The sequence below is a fragment of the Molossus molossus genome, unplaced genomic scaffold (assembly GCF_014108415.1).
Source record: "Molossus molossus isolate mMolMol1 unplaced genomic scaffold, mMolMol1.p scaffold_m16_p_1, whole genome shotgun sequence".
NCBI lineage: Eukaryota > Metazoa > Chordata > Mammalia > Chiroptera > Molossidae > Molossus > Molossus molossus.
In genome coordinates this window covers 202,218,417-202,239,295 of record NW_023425344.1, presented here as the reverse complement: position 1 = coordinate 202,239,295, position 20,879 = coordinate 202,218,417, and the positions used below count along the sequence as shown (strand labels likewise).

At 49.3% G+C, this 20,879-nt stretch overlaps 1 protein-coding gene across 1 annotated transcript; it reads left to right on the top strand.

Annotated features, from left to right (window-relative positions):
- The first annotated feature begins 1,778 nt into the window (after positions 1–1,778).
- LOC118632807 (cartilage intermediate layer protein) lies at positions 1,779–18,043 on the top strand. The gene is made up of 9 exons (XM_036266052.1): positions 1,779–1,818; positions 3,276–3,439; positions 5,318–5,410; positions 6,077–6,346; positions 7,832–8,011; positions 8,410–8,724; positions 9,884–9,992; positions 10,635–10,792; positions 13,836–18,043. The coding sequence occupies exons 2-9, from the start codon at positions 3,355–3,357 to the stop codon at positions 16,202–16,204; spliced, it is 3,579 nt and encodes a 1,192-aa protein (XP_036121945.1). The 5' UTR covers positions 1,779–1,818; positions 3,276–3,354; the 3' UTR covers positions 16,205–18,043.
- Positions 18,044–20,879: the final 2,836 nt, after the last annotated feature.

Here is a 20,879-nt window from a genome sequence, read left to right as displayed (position 1 = left end):
ATGGCTCAGCTGACCCATCCAGGTCAGGCCCTGGACAGTCCAATCTGTGGTCGCCTCCCAAGCCCTGTCTGCCTGTCTGCCAGTCTGCCTGTCTGTTTATCCCAGCGTTCTCGCTGAGGAGAGAAGCAGCCTCTTCCTCAAAGAGTCCTTGGAGGCGGCGTTAAGGGAGACTCAGATTCCCCTATTCTAGCCATGTGCAGCTCATAGCTCGGGTCCACTTGGAAACAGGAAAGGACCCTGTGGAACTCCCAGTGCCCATCCTAGAGTCTGCCCCAAATAGGGCTCAGTGAGGGTGTGTGGAGAGAGAGAGCTGACACTGGTGTGGGAGCAAGGCCACAGGGTCCAGGCCTCCATCTTCAGACCCCAGCATGTGGCAGGAAGACCAGTCTAGGCTGGATGAGCCGGGACATGAGGCAGGCCCTGGCAGCTTGTGTCTACCTCACCCCATCTTCTGCTTCCAACTGGGACTCCATCCTTCTGTGGTCCATGAACCAGCAGCATCAACAGCACCTGGGAGCTTTTATTTATTTATTTTTTATCTATCTATCTATCTATCTATTTATTTATTTATTTATTTAATCCTCACCCAAGGACACTTTTTGATATTTTGTTCAGATAGAGTGGGAGGGAGAGAGAGAGAGAAACATCGACATGAAAGGGACACATCGAGTGGCTGCCACCCACACGACCCAACCAGGGCCGGGGACAAACTGCAACCGAGGTACATGCCCTTAGCGGGAACCGAACCCGGGTCTCTCGCAGACCAATGCTCTAACCGCTGAGCCAAACCGGCCAGGGCAGCACCTGGGAGCTTTTAGAAATGCAAAGTCTCAGGCCTTACCTCAGACCTACTGAATCAGAAACTCTGGAGGTGGGGCCCAGCAATCTGTGTTGTAAGAAGCCTCCCAGGGGAGTCTGTCGAATGCTAAAATTGTAGAACCATTGCCTGAGCCCACAGGCAAACTCTTGCTGAGGGGGAGGTGGGCGAAGTCCTGAAGCACACATAGCTGCTTACCCCGCCTCTGGGTAAGACTGGCTGTTCATGTGCTGGAGGGTGCCTATACCCAGGCGCACACCGACCAGCACAGAGTCTCAGAGAGTCCACATGCAGGGGATCTGGGGTCCAGTGGGCACAGAGAGGCACTCAGATGGAAGTAGGTAGGGTCAAAGAAGAGCTGTTCTCAACCAGATGACATCCTGTGCCCCACAATTCCTTTGTCCTTTGTCCCTTCTGAGGTTCTCTGAGTGCACCTACAGAGGCCAGGGAAGCTGAGTAGTCAGTTCCAACCAGGCACCTCCCGCTGAAAGATCCAGGAGGCCTGTGTGCCGAAGAGTATGTGAGAAAACCAGCAAGTCCTTTCTCTGCATGAGTGGGCCACGGCCAGGGGAACGTGGGCGAGCAGCAAGCAACGCCTAGGCAAGCGCACATCATCCCCTGAACCATGAAATCCTGCCCAGATGTGCAATACCCCTTGGCCCCTTCCCAGGGCTGCTCTCAGTGCCCACCTCAGCTCCCCACCCATCTCTCTGCTCTGGCCTGTGGAGCCCCAGGCCGCTGTCCACTTGGCCTATCACCAGGCCCTGCGGCATCTTCCCCTAAGGATCTGGAAGTGAAATCCCAGCCTCTGGGAGCTGCCGGGAATGTGGGGAGGGGAGAGAGAGGCTGAGCTTCCTTATGCTCAGATCTGGTTTCTCGCCGCTTCCCGTGGCGCACTGCCACAGGCTGAGCCACCAGCTGTGCTATATAAGGCCCAGAGGCTGGACCGCTGCAGAGCTGTAGGCTTGGACCCCCAGCTGAGGAGTCCCGCTCAGGACACGGTGAGCTCCACTCCCCTTCTCCTCACCCCATCCCTGCACCCCCCTGCCCGGCTCAGCTATTCCTGCCCTCCCCTGACTACCCCTCAGCTCCCCCAGAAAAGACCCCCCTTTCTGCTTTGGAATTCTCTCTTTTTTCCCATTGGCCCAAAGTCCTCTCCTTCCCCCATCTGAGGTCAGGGGCTCTCAAATGACCCCAGGCAGGAGCTTTGCAGTTCTGGGCACCCTACTCTCCTCTGGTCAGCCGTCCGCTTTGTCCGAGAGTTCTGAGGAGTGTGGGATGGGGAGCCTGACCAGCAGAGCATGTGCTGAGGAAACTTCCGTGGGCTGCCAGAGGGGAAATGGTTTTTCCACAAGATGCCTCAGGCCACCTTGGCCTCCCAGACAGTCCCGGAGCAGCCTCAGACTGAATGCCGTGCAGGTCCACGGAAGCTCTGCTCTCTGCTCAGAGCCTGGAGCTTGGGGTAAGACACACAATAGCTGGAGACCTCGGGGACGCCCGGGCCTCGGTTCCCTGGGCTGAGACATCGCTGGCGGGGGGATAGCAGGCTTAGAGGTAGATGGTCTGCAATGTGGGATTGGTCTGTTCTTCCCCTGGGACAGCGGAGTACTTTTGAATCTTTTTTCCAGAAAGCAGAACTCTCCCCTCCTCCCACTATACCCTGGACTTTGTCGGTTAAGGGGAACCACCTTTGAATTTCTAGGAACTGGTCAGATCCTGGGTTGACCAGAGTTCTGAGGAGAGAGCACAAGAGCTTGGGTCATGCCCCATGGGCCCTTTTCCCTAATGCTAGGCTGCTTTCCTCTTCCTGCTCCTGCAGCCTCTAACCCACAGGTAGCAGTTACTGGGGAGCCCTGGACTCCCAGTGTAGCCCTCCTCTCTCCTTCGGTGGGCTCCTGGCTGTGTAACTCCCAGCCAGACTCCAAACAGACAGGCCAGAAATGTGTTCCAGCTGCATCCTGTGTACATCTGGGAATGTGTTCATGGAGGTGGTGTATCTGAAGCATCTTGCCCTCCAGCTTGCCTGCCCTGTGAGAGGCCACTGTAGTTGGGGCTGGGGCTTCACGGCCTTAGTATATAGCCCCTTTGTGCAAGAGTGTGTGCCTCACTAAAGGGTAGCAAAACATGCCCCCACACCCAGGTCTTGGAAGTGATTAGTGAATCACCCAGAGGTTGCTGGGACTGAGCCCAGGCCCCTCCTCACTGGCAAGTAACCTACTCTCCCTTGTGCTCCGTCTCGATGTGGGGCCCTGGCGCCTGGACCCAGGGGGTGAATCGAGGTCTGCCTCATCTGAACTCAGAGTCTGAGCCTCTGCATCTCCCTAGCTGCCTGCATTTGCAACTTTGGCAGGTGTCATCTTCCACAAGACTTTATTCTGTCCACCCTTGAAAGGTCAAGAAATAATTCTGCTGCAGCCATAAGAGGTGACTCAGAAATGTGGAACCCGTTTCTTTGTAGGTCATTGGATCTGAGAAGCTTCCTAGGAGACTGAGTTCCAAGGACGACCTGACTGAAAAACCTTCACCCATCTTCTGTCATGTTCCCCACAGGGCCTTGGGGGAAGATGGTGGGGACCAAGGCCTGGGTGTTCTTCCTGGTCCTGGAGGTCACCTCTGTGTTGGGTACAGGCTAAGTATCTGCTGTCTCTCAAATCCCCAACTTGACATAGTGAAGTCATGTCTGGTTTGGGATTCAACTATACATCTGCCTTAAGACCTGAGGCTGTTTTATAGATGTATTCAAAATTTATACCCTGCTTGTTTCCCCAAAGAATTTGAGATTGTTCCCAATATTAAAACGCACAAAACAGAATCTTTTAAGGGAGGAGAAGAATGAGCTGTCATTCAGAGGGAGGAGAAAAGATAAGAGAGTTACCACCCCTGAGAGATAAATTTAGCTCTGAGCTTCCTAGCAGCCAAAGCAAAGGAAATCACAAGGGATCACTTTCTCAGAAGCAGGTTTAGGGTTTGATCTGGTTTTAGTTTCATGAAAATTCTTTTGGCTTAAAGCTCAATTTCAGTTAGATCCTGCAGTCCGATTTCACAGACAGAGCCTCTTCTAGTCTCCTTGTTCTCTAACTCCACCTTCTGGTGACACTGAGTTCTTGAAGGCATAGGTAGAGAGAATGTGCTTAATGGACTCTCCAAGGCATCTAAGTATCAGAGCTCCCAGCACTACCCTGTATACTCTCTCCTATCTCCCCTTTCTCTCCTCATTTCTAACCACGTACTCAGGTAAAGGAAAAAAAAAAAAAAGCTCAAACCCCTTTTATAAAGCCTCATGCCCTGCAGGCTGTGGACCACAGATGCAGGAACAAAGGCTGGCTCAGCATCTTGCCAAATCCTGTGTGTGCCCACCTCCTGCCTTGCTCTTTGCACCCCGACAGCTGTTGCTTGTGTAGATGATTAATTCAACCATCTGAGGGGAAATCAGAGTGGTTTGATTAAAAGAGCTCCTATCACCCCAATTAAGCGGCATAGGGAATTCTGATTTGACTCCTCACATGAGAATTCATTGCCTTTCAAAGCGTTTGCAGCCCTCTGCTCTCCTTTCTCCTTCCCATTCTGGAACCCCAACCCAGCCTCAGGTGGGGTGGGGCTGGAAGCTGCCTTGTACCCATCCTCAGGCAGACCCCACCACTGTGGGGTCAGAAAATTGAGGACGACTGCCCCAACTAGGCCAAAGAAGTCCTTGAGAGGGAGGGTGGACTCTTAAAGCCAATGTTGCCAAGGGAAGGGAAATGGACACCATTGTCCAGGCATTGCGCTGACAGGAGTGGCTAACACTATGTGCTAGGCATTGTTCTAAGTGGATTTTATGAACGAGTTTATCTAATCCCCACAATCCTCTGAGGCAGGAACTATTATTATCCTCAATTTATGATGAGGGTTTGAATACAGGTCAGATGCGTTAAGCATCTGGCCCAAGGTCACACAGTTAGGAAGTGGCGGAGTCTCTGGATCTCAGGCTCTCAATCTTTGCATACTTTAGAGATGTTCACTTATCTTATCTCACGGACTCCTCATGCTAACTGGATCTCCCCGTGAGGTGGGAATTAAGATCTCCATCCTACAGATGAGGAAAACAAGGCTCGGTTCTGGCAAAGACAGACCCAGACCCTAGGGTAGGAGCTCCTGCCTCCTGGCTGCCCCACATCATCCAAAGATCCATGTCTAGAACAAGAGCAAAAGGAAAGTGACCATTTGTTGAGCATGCACTAAATGCCAGCTCCCTTTTCATTCATTATTGCCCTGAATATGCCTCAGGGCCCTGTGATGTAGTGATTATTAACACAGCCCTATTTTACGGGGAAACAGATTTTGAGGAAAGAAGCTCTTATGAGGTTGCACAGTTAGTAAGTGACAGAGTGGGGATTTGAACACATGTCCTGTGCTTATGCTCCATCTACCTCATCACACTGCTTCCCTGCGTCTTGAGAAGCTAGTAGCAGAATCCTGCTGGGCCTGATAACTAACAGTTCTGGCTTCACGTCTCCTCAGGGAGGCAGATGATGCTCACCCAGTCTGTGAGAAGAGTCCGACCTGGGAAGAGGACCGTCAGCAACTTTGCCAAGCCTGCAGATCCCCAGGAGAGTGAGTTGTGGCTGGAACTGGGAGGGGTCACGAGGTGGGTGTTTACTGAGCTTGGGCATGATGTCAGGGTTGCATAGAAAGCCACTCTTACATGGCATTTGGTCTACATCTTTTTCCAGGCAGAGGGACCTAGTATATAGGACAGTCCTGAATCATGAAGCTGCCTGCTATGTTTCAGGAATGCTTTAGGGCTTGCTGGAGCCAGAGCATAGGCTGGCGGGGAGAGAGGGGGAGATGAGGATGGAGAGACAGCAGGGGCCAGCTCATAGTACCCTTAATGCTTGGTCAAGGGAGTTAAAGCTGGGAATGTGTGATCAGCCCACATGAAGAAAGCTCACCCTGACTGCAGTGTTGGGAGGGGTGGGAGTGGGGTCAGAGGGAATCTTGAGGTTGAGAGACCAGGCAGGAGGCTTCTGACATGGAATAGCCAGGCTGCTAAGGGCTTTAATGGAACCCCTGGCAGGGGGTGGGGTGCAGGAAGACAGGAGATTGGAGAGATGCTGGAGAGACAGATGCGATGGGCCGGAGACCAGTGGAGGGGGTTGGGTGGGAGTATATCCCCGAGGATATCAGGGATCACTCCCAGGGGCTGAATAAGAAAAAGGAACTGGAGCTCACCTGTGGCTCCAGGGCCTGGCTCCTCCCCCACCTGGCTCTATCTCCCAGGTTCTGGTGAATGGACAACATGGTTCAACATTGACCATCCAGGCGGGCACGGTGACTTCGAGCGGCTGGATGCCATTCACTTCTACTATGGGGACCGTGTGTGTGCTCGGCCCCTGCGGCTGGAGGCTCGGACCACTGACTGGACACCCGCAGGCAGCACTGGCCAGGTGGTCCATGGCAATCCCCGTGAGGGTTTCTGGTGCCTCAACAGGGAGCAGCGGCCCGGCCGGAACTGCTCCAATTACACCGTGCGCTTCCTCTGCCCACCAGGTGAGCCTGAACGGCCCCCATCCCCTACCTGCCTCTGGCCACGGGAACTCTGGATATCACACACACGCTTCGACCCCCTAGTAATACTAACCCACTTGTGTCATGAGAGCCATCATCTTCCCACCAGTGTTCTGTGTTTCTGGGTGTTCTTCATTCAGTCCACTTCACTGGGCGTGTGTGGCATGGTGGTGAAGACCACAGACTCAGAGCTGGGCTGCTCGGTCCCGACCCTGGGCCTGCCAGCTGAACTGTATTTCTTCGGCAAATTTTCTGAAAATCTCTGAGCTTCAGGTTCCTCACATGTAGAACAGGGGTAATATTAGTAAATCTTCATAGGTTTTGTTGTTGTTGTTGTTGTTGAGGATTAAATAAGATAATGATATAGAGGGCTTAACCCAGATGAATATTCACTAAGTGTTAGTTTCCATTTAGTTCCTATGTGCCAGACACTGCGCTAGTTATCTACATCATCCAAACTTTATTATTATTTTTTTATCCTCACCCGAGGACATTTTTCCATTTTTTTGTTCAGATAGAGTGGGAGGGAAAGAGAGGAAGAGAGAGAGAAACATTGATGTGAAAGGGACACATCGAGTGGCTGCCATCCGCACGACCCAACCAGGGCTGGGGACAAACTGCAACCGAGGTACATGCCCTTTGTGGGAACCAAACCCAGGTCTCTCGGGACCACAGGCTGATGCTCTAACCGCTGAGCCAAACCAGCCAAACTTTACAACTGACCTGTGAGGAATCTCTAAGTTGACAAGTTACTCCAGGTTCAGAGAGGCTAAGTAACGTCTCAGGATTACACGGCTGTAAGTGGAGAGCTGGGGTTTGAACCCATGTCTGTGTTTGCAGAGTCCCAAAGTTTATGCTTTTTATGTGCTCCCTCCCAACACTGGAAAATACAGAGCCAGCTGCAGGCCTGCCCACTTTGTGAATGGACACCTTCCCCTCTTGGGGTGCAGCCTGTGAACACAGCCCAACCCTGCAGGCCCAGGTGGCAGTGGGGGTCATCTGGAGTTGGAGCTCAGGCTGGGCAAGTTCTCCTGGGCAAGGTCTGAGGCCCCCATTCTTGCACACAGGCCTCAGACCAGAAGTGAGGAGGGTAGGCAGAACGGGGGTTGATGTCTGAATCATGGAAGCTTTAGGCCCTGGTGGCTGTTTCTACACTGGTGGAGAGGGACATTGGTGCTAACCCTGCACAGTGTGGGGCAGCATATCAAAGTCCCAGTGCTTGGCCACAAAGTCCCTCTCCCAGCCTCTCCTAGCCCATATGGTGACCTTGTGCAAATTAGAGACACCACTTCCTTAAGACTCTTGACTTCCTTCTGTTGGAAAAATCATTGCAGTAAATATGAATATCAGTGACATCTGTAATGTAAATGGAGGCCCTGCTCTCTGAGAAAACCGGCCTCAGGCCAAATTTCCTGACAGAGTCCCCTCAGGAGGGAAGTCAGCTTGTCTGCTGATCCTGCTTTTCAGGATCCTTGCGCCGAGACACAGACCGCATCTGGAGCTCGTGGTCTCCCTGGAGCAAGTGTTCTGCTGCCTGTGGTCACACTGGGGTCCAGACCCGAACCCGCACCTGCATGGCGGAGACAGTGTCACTATGCAGTGAGGCCACTGAGGAGGGCCGGCTCTGCATGGACCAGGCCTGCACAGGTATCACTCTTGTTCCTGGTACTGGACCGTGCATGGGGTGGAGGCTGAAGTAGCCTAGAATAGGTTAGAGGGTCAGACTGAGTTGGATTCATTCATTCATTTATCAAGTATTAACTGAGCATCTATTGTGTGCTCTGATAGGGGATATAGAGGGTAATGTGGGAGCACAGAGCAGGATCCATTATCATAGTTTAGGGGAATCAAAGAGGACTTCCTAGAGAGGTTGGTCTGAGCTGAGTCTTGAAGGATGGAATCAGTCCTGCAGGCTAATAGGGAAGGGTAACAAAGGCCTAAGGAGGAGGAGAAGCAGGCTCCTCCTGTGAGTCTACAGGCTGAGATGTGGCTGAAGGAGGTCCAGAATCTGTATGACCCTCCTGGTGTGGCCCCTTCCTCCACAGCCTGTGACCTGACCTGCATCATGGGCCAGGTGAATGCTGACTGTGACGCCTGCATGTGCCAAGACTTCGTGCTGCATGGGGCTGTCTCCCTTCCTGGGGGTGCTCCCGCCTCAGGGGCCACTGTCTACCTGATGACCAAGACACTGAAGCCACTGACTCGGACGGACAGTAGTGGGAGATTCCGAGTCCCTGGCTTGTGCCCAGATGGCAGAAGCATCCTGAAGATCACAAAGGCCAAGTTTGCTCCCATCAAGCTCACAATGCCCAAGACTAACCTGAAGTCAGCCACCATCAATGCGGAGTTCGTGAGGGCAGGTACTTATGTTCTCTGAGGTAGGGCTGGACTTTAAAATAAAGGGATTACAGTGCTCAGAGCTGGTTTCTCAGTTTGCTCAGAGTAAAACTCAAAATCCTTACCATGACTCACAAGGTCCAATATCATCTGCCCCCAACCGTTACTTCTCTGCTCTCCTCTTCTATTATTCTCCCCTCTGCCTCCACCGAAGTCTTTCTACCCCAGCCACAATGTCCTCCTATCTGTTCCTCAAACACATAGGTGCACTCTGCCTCAGGGCCTTTGCACTTGCTACATACTCTGCTTGGAGTGTTCTTCCCCTAGATATTGGCATGGCTTGTTCCCTCAAATGAGTTCTTCCCTGGGACACCTTATTAAGGATAGTCATTACAATACAGTGTGAGGTTTGGAGGTCAGAAAGAGAGAGACAAGCTAAGGGGATTCAGAAATGACACAGAATGGCCAGAAAATTCTGCTGAAGGCAGAAGAACAGGAATATTGCGCTATTTAAAACAGCCAACTCTGGCCCTGGCCAGTTTGGCTTAGGGATTAGAGCATCATCAGCCCACGGACCAAAGAGTCATGGGTTCAATTCTGATCAAGGGCACGTACCTTGGTTGTGGTTTGTCCCTGGCCCTGGTCGGGGTTGTGCGGGAGGCAGCCAGTTGATGTGTCCCTCTCACGTTGATGTTTCTCTCTCTCTCACCCTGTGTCTCTCTCCCTCCCTCCCACTCTGTCTGAAGATAAATAGAAAAATATCTGGTTCCATAGTGTAATGGTTAGCACTCTGGACTCTGAAAAATATACTTGGGTGAGGATTTAAATCAATCAATCAATCAATCAATCAATCAATCAATCAGTCAGTCAGCCAACACTGTCCCAATGGCAGTGCTTGGGAATCTTGGCTGGCACAAGATCCCCTTGGTTCTCCATTGCCTCACCTATATGCTGCTTGAGGGGCCAGGGGAGCAGGTCCTAGTCTGAGGAGGTAGAAGAGATGGACTCCATTCTGGATCAGTACCCTAATTATGGCCATTAGAGAGGGGCAGGTGGTGTGTGGGGTGGGGTGTGTGTGAAGTCACACAATTTTAACACTTGTCAAAGAACCCAAGGGAGCAAGGCTCTGGAGAATCTGTCACAAAGGAAAACTCAAAACACCATTTCTTGTCTCCATCCCAGAGACCCCATACATTGTGAAGAACCCTGAGACGAAAGCACGGAGAGCTGGGCAGAGTGTGGCCCTGTGCTGTAAGGCCACGGGGAAACCCAGCCCAGACAAGTATTTCTGGTGAGTGTTCTGCCAGCTACCCCGCCCGATTCTCCTCCGGGCAACCAGAGCTTTCTTGCATTCGGTCTAGTCTTATTAATCATGACAATAACTAATAAAGTTACAAGTAAGGCCCTAGCACAGAGCCTGGGAAGTTGGCACTTATAAGTGGAGGCCAGCAAGGTGGAGTCCACCCAGATGACGAGCAAGCCCTGTTGTGGTTCTCTCAAAGCTGGGGTCCCCACAGAGCAGCTCTGATCTCTGGGTCTTGCCTTTGCATATCCTCAGCCCTGCTTCCCGACAAAGGTTATCAAGATCAGAGTCTCCAGTGGCTGTGAGTCCTTTAACCTTCACAAACATTTTACCGCCATTACTTGTTTGACTCTCCCAACGATTCTGTGATGTCAGCTAGGAATCACTGCTCCCATTTTATTGATCAGGAAGCTGAAATGAAGAGAGGTGAGATGATTTGTTCAAGGATCCATAGCCAGTGAGTGGTGGGGCTGAGACTTAATCAAATCCCTTGATTTCCAGGCCAGTCAGTGTTCTTGGATGCAAGAACAATGTGGTATTGGCATCTTCAGGGACCCATCCACCATCTGTCTCTCTGGCTGTTTGCTCCCGGCACTGCCCCTTCAGGCCCCACCTCTCCATCTCTTGCAGGTATCACAACAACACGCTGCTGGACCCCTCCCTCTACAAGCACGAGAGCAAGCTGATGCTGAAGCATGTGCAGGGGAACCAGGCTGGGGACTACTTCTGCAAGGCCCAGAGTGACGCTGGAGCTGTGAAGTCCCACGTCGCCCAGCTGATTGTCATAGGTAAACCTGTCAGGATCCCTGGGGAATCCCCTACTGCAGGACTGGGGAGCACCCCAATGGGCATAACTGGGCAGTAAAAAAACAGCTTTTCTGTGCTGTGTACAGTGCTATGCCCTCTGGGACACAGAGATGTCACAGACCCCAATCCTACCCTCATGGAGCTGCCACCCAGGAGCAGTAAAGAATTGTAAATAAGAAATGAGTAAAGATAGATAAATGCAGCTAAAACGTGAGATAAGAGGCCGTGGACTCTATAGATGAGAGGCAGAGACCTTTCAGATAGGAGTGACCATGGGCGGCTGCTTGAGAGAACAGCACTTCAACTGGGGCTTAAATGGTGGTTTTCAGCTGGCTGTCCAGTGCAATCACCTGGTTGGTCTTTAAAAAAACCTGATGCCTTATTCTTACCTCCAGAGAGTTTTATTTCATTGGCTTGGGGTATGGCCTGGGTATGCACAGATTAACAGCTCCCCCAGAGGTGATTCTAATTTGCAGCCAAAGTTATAAAGCCCTGGTCCTAAAGAATGGCCAGAGGTCGTGTGTATGGAGGCGGGGGAGTTCCTGACCAAGGGGCCGGCGTGAGCAAAGGTATAGAATTGGGAAGCTGAGAGGGCTTTGCAGGAAATGGTGACCTGATTAGAGCTGGCTTAAAGAAGTGAGCTGGAGGGGGAAAGACTTGAGGCCAAAATCAATCAGGAACCTGTACTTGGAAAGTCAGGGACAAGGGGGATAGCTTAGTAATTGGCCTAAACAAAACCAAACAAAAGGCAGAAGAAGAGACAATTTATTGGAAGGATTCTGGAATATTTTAAGACTCCAAGAAAGTTGAGCAACAGACCTCAAAACACAGGACAGTTGGATCTTGGCAATAGTGGAACCCCGTCAGCTGTGGTTCCCAACCCATAACACCAACGCTCCCCATTTGTCACAGTTATTTTTAATACTTTAAATTTTTAACACTTTAAATTTACAAAATATTACCCTGGTCAGTTTTGCTCAGCAGTCAGAGCATCGGCCCGTGGACCGAGTCATGGGTTCGATTCCGGTCAAGGGCAAGTACCTTGGTTGCAGTTTGTTCCCGGCCCTGGTTGGGGTCGTGCAGGAGGCAACTAGTCGATGCGTCTCTCTCATGTTGATGTTTTCCACTCTATCTGAAAATAAATAGAAAAATATCCTCAGGTGAGGATTAAAAAGATAATAACTTTTTAAAAATTTACAAAATACGCCCTGGCTGGTTTGGCTCAGCGGTTAGAGCGTCAGCCTGTGGTTCATAGAGACCCAGGTTCGGTTCCCGCTAAGGGCATGTACCTTGGTTGCAGTTTGTCCCCGGCCCTGGTTGGGTTGTGTGGGTGGCAGACACTCGATGTGTCCCTTTCACATCGATGTTTCTCTCTCTCTCCCTCCCACTCTATCTGAACCAAAAATGGAAAAATGTCCTTGGGTAAGGATAAAAAAAAATTTTTTTTACAAAATATTTTTCTATACTAAAGTTACATTTATAGATAATAAGTTAATTACATATAATTGCCAAGTATATATGCATACTGCCAAACTATACCATAAAGGACAAATAAAAAGAAAAGTATTTTAATTCAAAATAGTATGCATTTTGATATATAAAGGCTTTGGCATAATTATACCAGAATGCCAACCAAGGGGTCAGATACTGGCACTTGAATCCAGACACCATGAATGTGTCAACTGCAAATACTGGTGGATGCAGGGATATCATTTTGGTGGTTCACATTCCTTGGGTAAGGCTATAGATATATGATTTTTCTGAAACAAGGAACAATTCTTGGTATTTTTCCAAGCTAAACAAAGTACAATCTTCACTTGATTTTTATGGTAGTTGCATTTTTGAAAAAATTCAATGTATGGTAAAGCCATGTAAAAAAATACTAGGCTCTGATCATTTTATTTTAAAAAATATTTTTCTTTATTGATATTTTTAGAGAGAGAGGGAGAGATAGAAACATTGATGAGATAGAACATCGATTGGCTGCCTCCTGCATGTCCCCAACTAGGAATTTGTCCCATAACCTGGGCATGTGCCCTGACCAGGAGTTGAACCAGCAACCTCTTGGTGCATGGGTCGACGCTCAACCACTGAGCCACATTGGCTGGGCAGCTGTGATCATTTTAAATAGGTTTTCCACCTACACAAATGTCTGGTGAGGATATGTGAAAGTCATGCAGGATACAGAAAATTTCTTTTTTCTTTTTTTTAAATCCTCACCTTTGGATATTTTCCCATTTATCTTTAGAGTGAAACAGAGGAGAGAGAGAGAGAGAGAGAGACATTGATGTGAGAGACACATTGATTTGTTGCCTCCCATACAACCCCGACCAGGACCGGGGATGAACTGCAACCGAGGTACGTGCCCTTGACTGGAATCAAACCCACTACTCTTTGGTCCTTGGGACAATGCTCTAACTGCTGAGCCAAACCAGCCAGGACCAGAAAAATTCTTTATGCAGTAAAGTGCCAGTTTTGCAGGTCACAGGGCAGCAATGCCTCCACCCACTATATGCCAGTAGCACTCCCAGTTTGGGTGGTAACTCAACACACCCTCACAGATTTTCTTAAAAAATTTTTTTTCTTTATTGATTTTAGAGAGAGAGGAAGGGAGAAGGATAGAGAGTTAGAAACATTGATGAGAGAGAACATCCATTGGCCACCTCCTGCATGCCCCCCACTGGAGATCAGGCCCACAAACTGGGCACGTGCCCTGACTGAGACTCAAACCAGCGACCTCTTGGTGCATAGACTGACACTCAACCAGTGAGCCACACCGGCCAGGCGGACCCTTGTAGATTTTCAAGACACCTCCATTGAGAGCCATTACTCTAGTGGTCTCAGCAACCAACTCTGTTATGTATAAAATGGGATTAGCAACAACTCAGAGGAGTTCAGTGAGAATCGGATAATGAATATGCAAGTACTTTGAAAACCATAAAGCACTGCAGAGAGGTGAGGTTGAGGTGCCTTTTGTATAGGGCGTGAACTTACATTTAATAGCCACACCATTTTCCTCCTCAGACCCTGATGAAACTCCATGCAACCCAACCCCTGAGAGCTACCTTATCCGGTTGCCTCATGATTGCTTCCAGAATGCCACCAACTCCTTCTACTATGATGTGGGCCGTTGCCCTGTCAAGACCTGTGCAGGGCAGCAGGATAATGGGGTCAGGTGCCGGGATGCTGTGGAGAACTGCTGTGGCATCTCCAAAACAGAGGAGAGGGAGATCCAGTGCAGTGGGTACACACTGCCCACCAAGGTGGCTAAGGAGTGTAACTGCCAGCGGTGTACAGAGACCCGGAGTATTGTGCGGGGCCGTGTCAGTGCTGCTGACAATGGGGAACCCATGCGCTTTGGCCACGTGTACATGGGGAGAAACCGTGTGAGCATGACTGGCTACAAGGGCACTTTCACCCTCCACATCCCCCAGGACACTGAGAGGCTGGTGCTCACATTTGTGGACAGGCTGCAGAAGTTCGTCAACACCACCAAAGTGCTGCCCTTCAACAAGAAGGGAAGTGCAGTGTTTCATGAGATCAAGATGCTTCGGAGGAAAGAGCCCATCACCTTGGAGGCCACAGAGACCAACATTATCCCCCTGGGGGAGGTGGATGGTGAAGACCCTGTGGCTGAGCTGGAGATCCCATCCAAGAGTTTCTACAAACAGAATGGGGAGCCCTACACAGGAAAAGTAAAGGCCAGTGTGACCTTCTTGGATCCCCGCAATATTTCCACAGCCACAGCAACCCAGAGTGACCTGAACTTCATCAATGATGATGGAGACACCTTCCCACTTCGGACATATGGCATGTTTTCTGTGGACTTCAGAGATGAGGCCACCTCTGAGTCGCTTAATGTCGGTAAGGTGAAGGTTCATCTTGACTCGACCCAGGTCAAGATGCCAGAGCATGTGCCCACGATGAAACTCTGGTCGCTCAACCCAGACACAGGGCTGTGGGAAGAGGAAGGTGACTTCAAATTTGAAAGCCAAAGGCGGAACAAAAGGGAAGAGAGAACCTTCCTAGTGGGCAACATGGAGATCCGAGAGAGGAGGCTTTTTAACCTGGATGTCCCTGAAAGCAGGAGGTGCTTTATCAAGGTGAGGGCCTACAGGAGTGAGAGGTTCTTGCCCAGTGAGCAGATCCAGGGGGTCGTGGTGTCTGTGATCAACCTGGAGCCCAGGACTGGCTTCTCATCCAACCCCAGGGCCTGGGGCCGCTTTGACAGTGTCATCACGGGCCCCAATGGGGCCTGTCTGCCTGCTTTCTGCGATGACCAGTCCCCTGATGCCTATTCTGCCTATGTCTTGGCAAGCCTGGCTGGGGAAGAACTGGAAGCAGTGGCTTCTTCTCCTAAATTCAACCCAAATGCAATTGGTGTCCCTCAGCCCTACCTCAACAAACTTAAGTACCGTCGGACAGACCACGAGGACCCACGGGTTAAGAAGACAGCTTTCCAGATCAGCATGGCCAAGCCAAGGCCCAACTCAGCTGAGGAGAGCAATGGGCCCATCTATGCCTTTGAGAACCTCCGGGCATGCGAAGAGGCACCGCCCAGTGCAGCCCACTTCCGGTTTTACCAGATTGAGGGGGATCGGTATGACTATAACACTGTCCCCTTCAATGAGGATGACCCCATGAGCTGGACTGAAGACTACTTGGCATGGTGGCCCAAGCCAATGGAGTTTAGGGCCTGCTACATTAAAGTGAAGATTGTGGGGCCAATAGAGGTGAATGTGCGATCCCGCAACATGGGGGGCACCCACCGGCAGACTGTGGGGAAGTTGTATGGAATCCGGGATGTGAAAAGCACACGGGATAGGGACCAGACCAATGTCTCATCTGCTTGTTTGGAGTTCAAGTGCAGTGGGATGCTCTATGACCAGGATCGTGTGGACCGCACACTAGTGAAGATAATCCCCCAAGGCAGCTGCCATCGAGCCAGTGTAAACTCCATGCTGCATGAGTACCTGGTCAACCACCTACCAATGGCAGTCAACAACGACACCAGTGAGTACACCATGCTGGCGCCCCTGGATCCACTGGGCCACAACTATGGAATCTACACTGTCACTGACCAGGACCCTCGCGTGGCCAAGGAGATTGCACTTGGCCGGTGCTTTGATGGCACATCTGATGGCACCTCCAGAATCATGAAGAGCAACGTGGGAGTGGCCCTCACCTTTAACTGCATAGAGAGGCAGGTGGGTCGCCAGAGTGCCTTCCAGTATCTCCAAAGTACCCCAGTCCGGTCCTCTGCCCCCAGCACTGTCAGAGGAAGAGTGCCCCCCAGGAGGCAGCAGCGGGCAAGTAGGGGTGGCCAGCGCAGGCCTGGAGGGATGACCTCTCTGAGGTTTCCTAGGGTTGCTCAGCAGCCTCTGAACAACTAAGTCTTGTGGTACCTCTCTTCTCCCACCACCTCACGTGACAGCCATTGTGAGACTGACGCACAAACTGTCACTCGGTTAATTTAAGCACATCTGTTCTGGTGCAATTCGCTTGTTTGTTTCTTCATGACTTTACTTACTGTCTTTGTCTCGTGATACTGTTTGGCACTTAGCCCCCCCAAATGGCAAAACAAAGCCTCTTTGATCTGTTCTTTAAAAGAAACACCAGAAATTGGCCATTGGCAAACTGTGGCTTTGACTGTTCTTCATTTAGTGCCATCAATGGAAATGCCCTTCCTTTTCTTTTTGCATGGTTTTGCCCACCTTTATGATAATGATAATCTAAAGTTGAAGATCAACTAACCAATATAAAGCATATTTCCTGGTCTTGCTCCACAGGACGTAAGCAAGGTCTTCATCACAGTTCATACATTTAAATGGTGGTGAAATAAAATAATAAACTCCAATATTTTTATTTGAAATGTAAATAAGTTATTTCTTTACTGGCTCTGGAACGCTAGTGCACATTTCATGTGAAGCTATTGAATATAGGGTAATCATAGTTCTCCACCAAGTCTCATCTCATATCCACAACTACACCAGGTTGCTAATTACATTAGCATGTTTCTCTTTACATTTGCTTTGTTCTTGCTAGAAGCCCAGTGCAGCCCAGAGCAGATGTCAATAAATGAACATTTTGTACTTGATTTTGAGACCACTGTCTTTTAACCATTAAAGTGAGCCAGCTGCTCAGGGAGACATAGGGGACTCTGGAAAGTGATCACAAGGTATCATGAGCCACTGCCCCCTCTAAGTGACAGGGTTGGGGAATTTGACACACACTCCATGGTCAAGTTTGTTTTCATGGATCATATTTTCCACTCTCAGAAAAGGGCAGAGATTCCTGGAGCTGTGAGCATGTTCTGGGCTCCTGAGCAAAGCTAAATACATGTCCCAATTTTTTCTTTCTTTCTTTCTTTCCAATACTGAGAAACTTATACAATGGCCTGGCCCAGGGTCTGGTAAGCTGTCCAAGTGGTCTTTCGGCAACCCCCCACAGCCTGCTGCCTTCTCCAGCTGGGCTGGCTGACCTCACTCAGAAAGGATGGGCTTTCTCTTTTCTTTTTTTCCAATCTCTTCTGAAGATACCCAGCTTTTCCAGATACCTGATCTCTAGTGTGTGTGACAGCCCCTGTTTCTTGAGTAAAACAACTGATCCAAATGAATAGGGTTCTGTTTTTCGAAAAGGTGTTTGGTTCAAAATAGTAAATCAGAGGCTGGTGGATGGTTCCGGAGTGATCTTGGAGGCATCAACAGTCAGGGCAGTGGTGTGTGGGGTTGGGTAAGATGCACCAACTGCCCCTCTCCCAACCCCTCCAGAATCTGTCAGTAAAGAGGCTATGGGGATTGGGAGAGGAGAAGGCATTATTTAGAATCAGGACAAAAAGCTTTCCTTGATCCCCTGGCTGGCCCAGTACAGCTCCTTTTGGCCACCTCAGGCCTGGACTGGATTTACTCTTGGATCAGCATCTGCCCAACTCCCAGGGGATTGGTTCATAATCAAATTTCTCTGGCTGAGCAGCCCTTCCCCATGAACTCTGAGAAAGTGAGCCCATGCAGGGTTGGGCCTAGTGGCCTTGTGATTGATCGCTCCTCGACTCACTTCCAGACTACACTTCCCAGGGAGCAGCTCTCACTGACTGCTTGGGGGTGGGGCTTGACTGACCCTGCCGAGGGGTCAGTGTTTAGCCACTTGCAGCACAGGTACCTTACTGCTTCAGGGGGCCAGTGTGTGCAGCTTCAACCTGACCACCCAGTTCCCTTCTAATTCACCAAGAGGGGTGCTGGGAAAGGTGATCTGGCCAGGCTCCTGCCCATGCCCTTCCCTTTCTGTTCTTCACTGAGGGTCTGAATAAATGGATTCCAGCAGATGGCAGCTGGTACCTGACTTTTTTCTTCACTCTTCAAACATTTATTGAGTACCTACTCTATGCCAAGCTATATGTGCAAGTGGACTGGACTTTATGAGTATATAAAATATACTATCCATAGTGGCACTGTGACTTGGGGTGGTAGCCAGAGGAGCCTTCTGGGAGGAGGTGACAATTTGAGGTCTGAATGATAGCTAGGAGCTGAAGGGGTGGCTGTCAGGAGCAAGAAACACAAGCACAGAACAACTTGGAGGCTGGGAGGGAATGGCAGATACTTCTCTTTCAGATGAAGAAACACTGTTGAGCTCATGACATCTAATTTCTAAGCTCTTGCTTCCCAAGACAGATGTGCTGCCTGCTAGCTGCATGACTTTGGTCAAGTCGGTTTCCCTGAACCTCATTTTCCTCACCTATAAATGAAGGAGTTGGTTGTACACCTATAACTACTATAATGTTAGAGGTGGAGGAGGGTATAGGGGGATAAATGGTATTGGGAAAAAAATAAAGGAAAAAACCCTAATATAATGTTGTAAGTTAATTATATCTCAATAGATAGATAAATTTTTGTTTTTAAATGAAGGAGTTGGTCTAGATCAGAATCTAAACCATCTCTAGTCCTTTCCATGATTTTTAGTGAGGCTAAGAGCACAGTTCCCAGGATGCCTTTGCTTCACCAAACTGCGGATGATTCACCGGGTGTTCCCTTCCCCTGTGGAGACTCTGCACACTGGATGGACAAAACGTTCATTTCAGAAAAGCCCTGGGGTTTCGGTCTCAGCCTGTTGTATACTGGCTGGTCAGCCCGTTACTGAGAGTGAACTGTATGAGGATGGACACCAGATGGCAGGGAGGAAGGGCACAGGGAGAAAGATCGAAGGATCAATCAGGCTGCTTCTGCTCCCAACAAAGGAAGTTTTCCAAGCCAAATGCTCTCTATAGTTTGCAGAGTTCTAGCAGCTAGGGTGATAGAGGAAAATGTCAGTGAGATGTCAGGACAAGAACAGTCTTGAAAGATTGAGGAAACGTAGACAAGCCAAGTTGGAGGCAGTGCATGGTGGTTTCCAGCACAGGAATTGGCTAGAGCCGAGGTGTAGAGGGGGGACTGCACACTGGAAGGCTTTTGTTTACAAGTAACTGGGGTGCCAGCAGACATCAGGAAAGACTAGACCCAGAAACAGCAAAGCCATAGAATTCAGGCCACCACTGTCTTTGGTTTTGATTCTCTTATTCTCTCATACTCAGTGGTTTTTGCTCTCTTTCAACCTCTAACTCAGTTTTGCTCTACATGCTCGATTTCTCAGATTGACTCTCTGACTCTGTTTCACTCTCCTCATTGTAGGTCTCTCTCTGCTCAGTCTATATCTCAGTTTCTTCTCCTTGTAGGAACCCTTAGTTTTTCTCTGCAGATCAGCTTTCTCTGCTCCCCGCCTAGGTTCATAAAAGAGGTGACCATTTCCTCAAGTCAAAGAAGAGCCCTGTCCTAAGCCCAAATTCCTTGGAGAGAGAATCTGATTAACTCAGTTTTTGTTTTTTGTTTTTTTTTTTTATCCTCACCCGAGGACACTTTTTTTTTTTTTGTTCAGGTAGAGTGGGAGGGAGAGAGAGGAAGAGAGAGAGAGAAAGAGAGAGAAACATCGATGTGAAAGAGACACATCGAGTGGCTGCCACCCGCACGACCGGGGACAAACTGCAACCAAGGTACGTGCCCTTAGCGGGAACCGAACCCGGGTCTCTCGAAACCGCAGGCTGATGCTCTAACCGCTGAGCCAAACCGGCCAGGGCTGATTGGCTCAGTTTGAAATGGAGCTCTACCTTTGGTCTAACCAACTGTGGCTATAGTGGGGGCATGGGGCGTAAAGGGCAGTCCTATTAGTCATGGTTGCAGGGGAGGTGGGGCACTTCTCAGAGAAAGGGAATTATAGTGAATTGGGGAGACACCCCAAAAGGTGAGTACTTCAGGGGACAGTGAGCAGATCATTGTGAGCTTACTGGAAGCTTAGGGTTTTTTATTTCCAAACACCAAGGGATTTTAAATACAGCAAATGAGATCTGTGTGGTACTTGTTCTTTGAAATCTTGCTTCATGACTTAGTACTTGGTCAGATTTTGTAGTTTCCATGTGCGATTGAAAAAAATAAAAAAGTGTATTTCCTAATCATTGGGTGCAGGTTTCTACATAAGACCTTTAACTCAAACTTGTTCATTGTTCAGTTCAGTAAATAAAGAGTGTGTTGAAATTATCCACTAGATGATACACTTGTCCATTTCTCTCTGCGATTCCTCAATTTGGCTTTTATATATTTTGAGGTTATTTTAATGGATGCCTATTATGTATTAAATTTTCATGCCTTTTTGTGAGTTGAATCTTTTATTGTTATATGTATAATTATGTAATTTGTTCTCATAATACTTTTTTTTGTCTTAAAGCCTATTTTGTATGATATATCTCCCAACTTTCTTTTGGTTAGTATTTGCTCAGTATATCTTTTTAAATATTTTTGCTTTTAACCTTATGTGTCTTTTTTTGTTAGTTTATTTTGTTCGTTAGATTCCACATATGAGATCAATTGGTATTTGCCTTTCTCTGACTGGCTTATTTCACTTAGCGTAATACTCTTCAGGTTCATACATGCAGTCACAAAGGGTAGTATTTCTTTCTTTTTTCTTTTCTTTTCTTTTTATGGCCAAATAGTACTCCATTGTGTAAATGTCCAATAGCTGTTTTATCTATTCACCTACTGATGGGCA

What these genes read in the sequence shown, in the direction of transcription:
- LOC118632807 (XM_036266052.1), top strand. Translation starts at nt 3,355, where the DNA reads ATGTTCCCCACAGGGCCTTGGGGGAAGATGGTGGGGACCAAGGCCTGG. An exon ending in TGCGGAGTTCGTGAGGGCAG is followed by an intron (nt 8,725 to 9,883) that starts GTACTTATGTTC and finishes TCTCCATCCCAG; the next exon opens with AGACCCCATACATTGTGAAG. An exon ending in CGCCCAGCTGATTGTCATAG is followed by an intron (nt 10,793 to 13,835) that starts GTAAACCTGTCA and finishes TTTCCTCCTCAG; the next exon opens with ACCCTGATGAAACTCCATGC.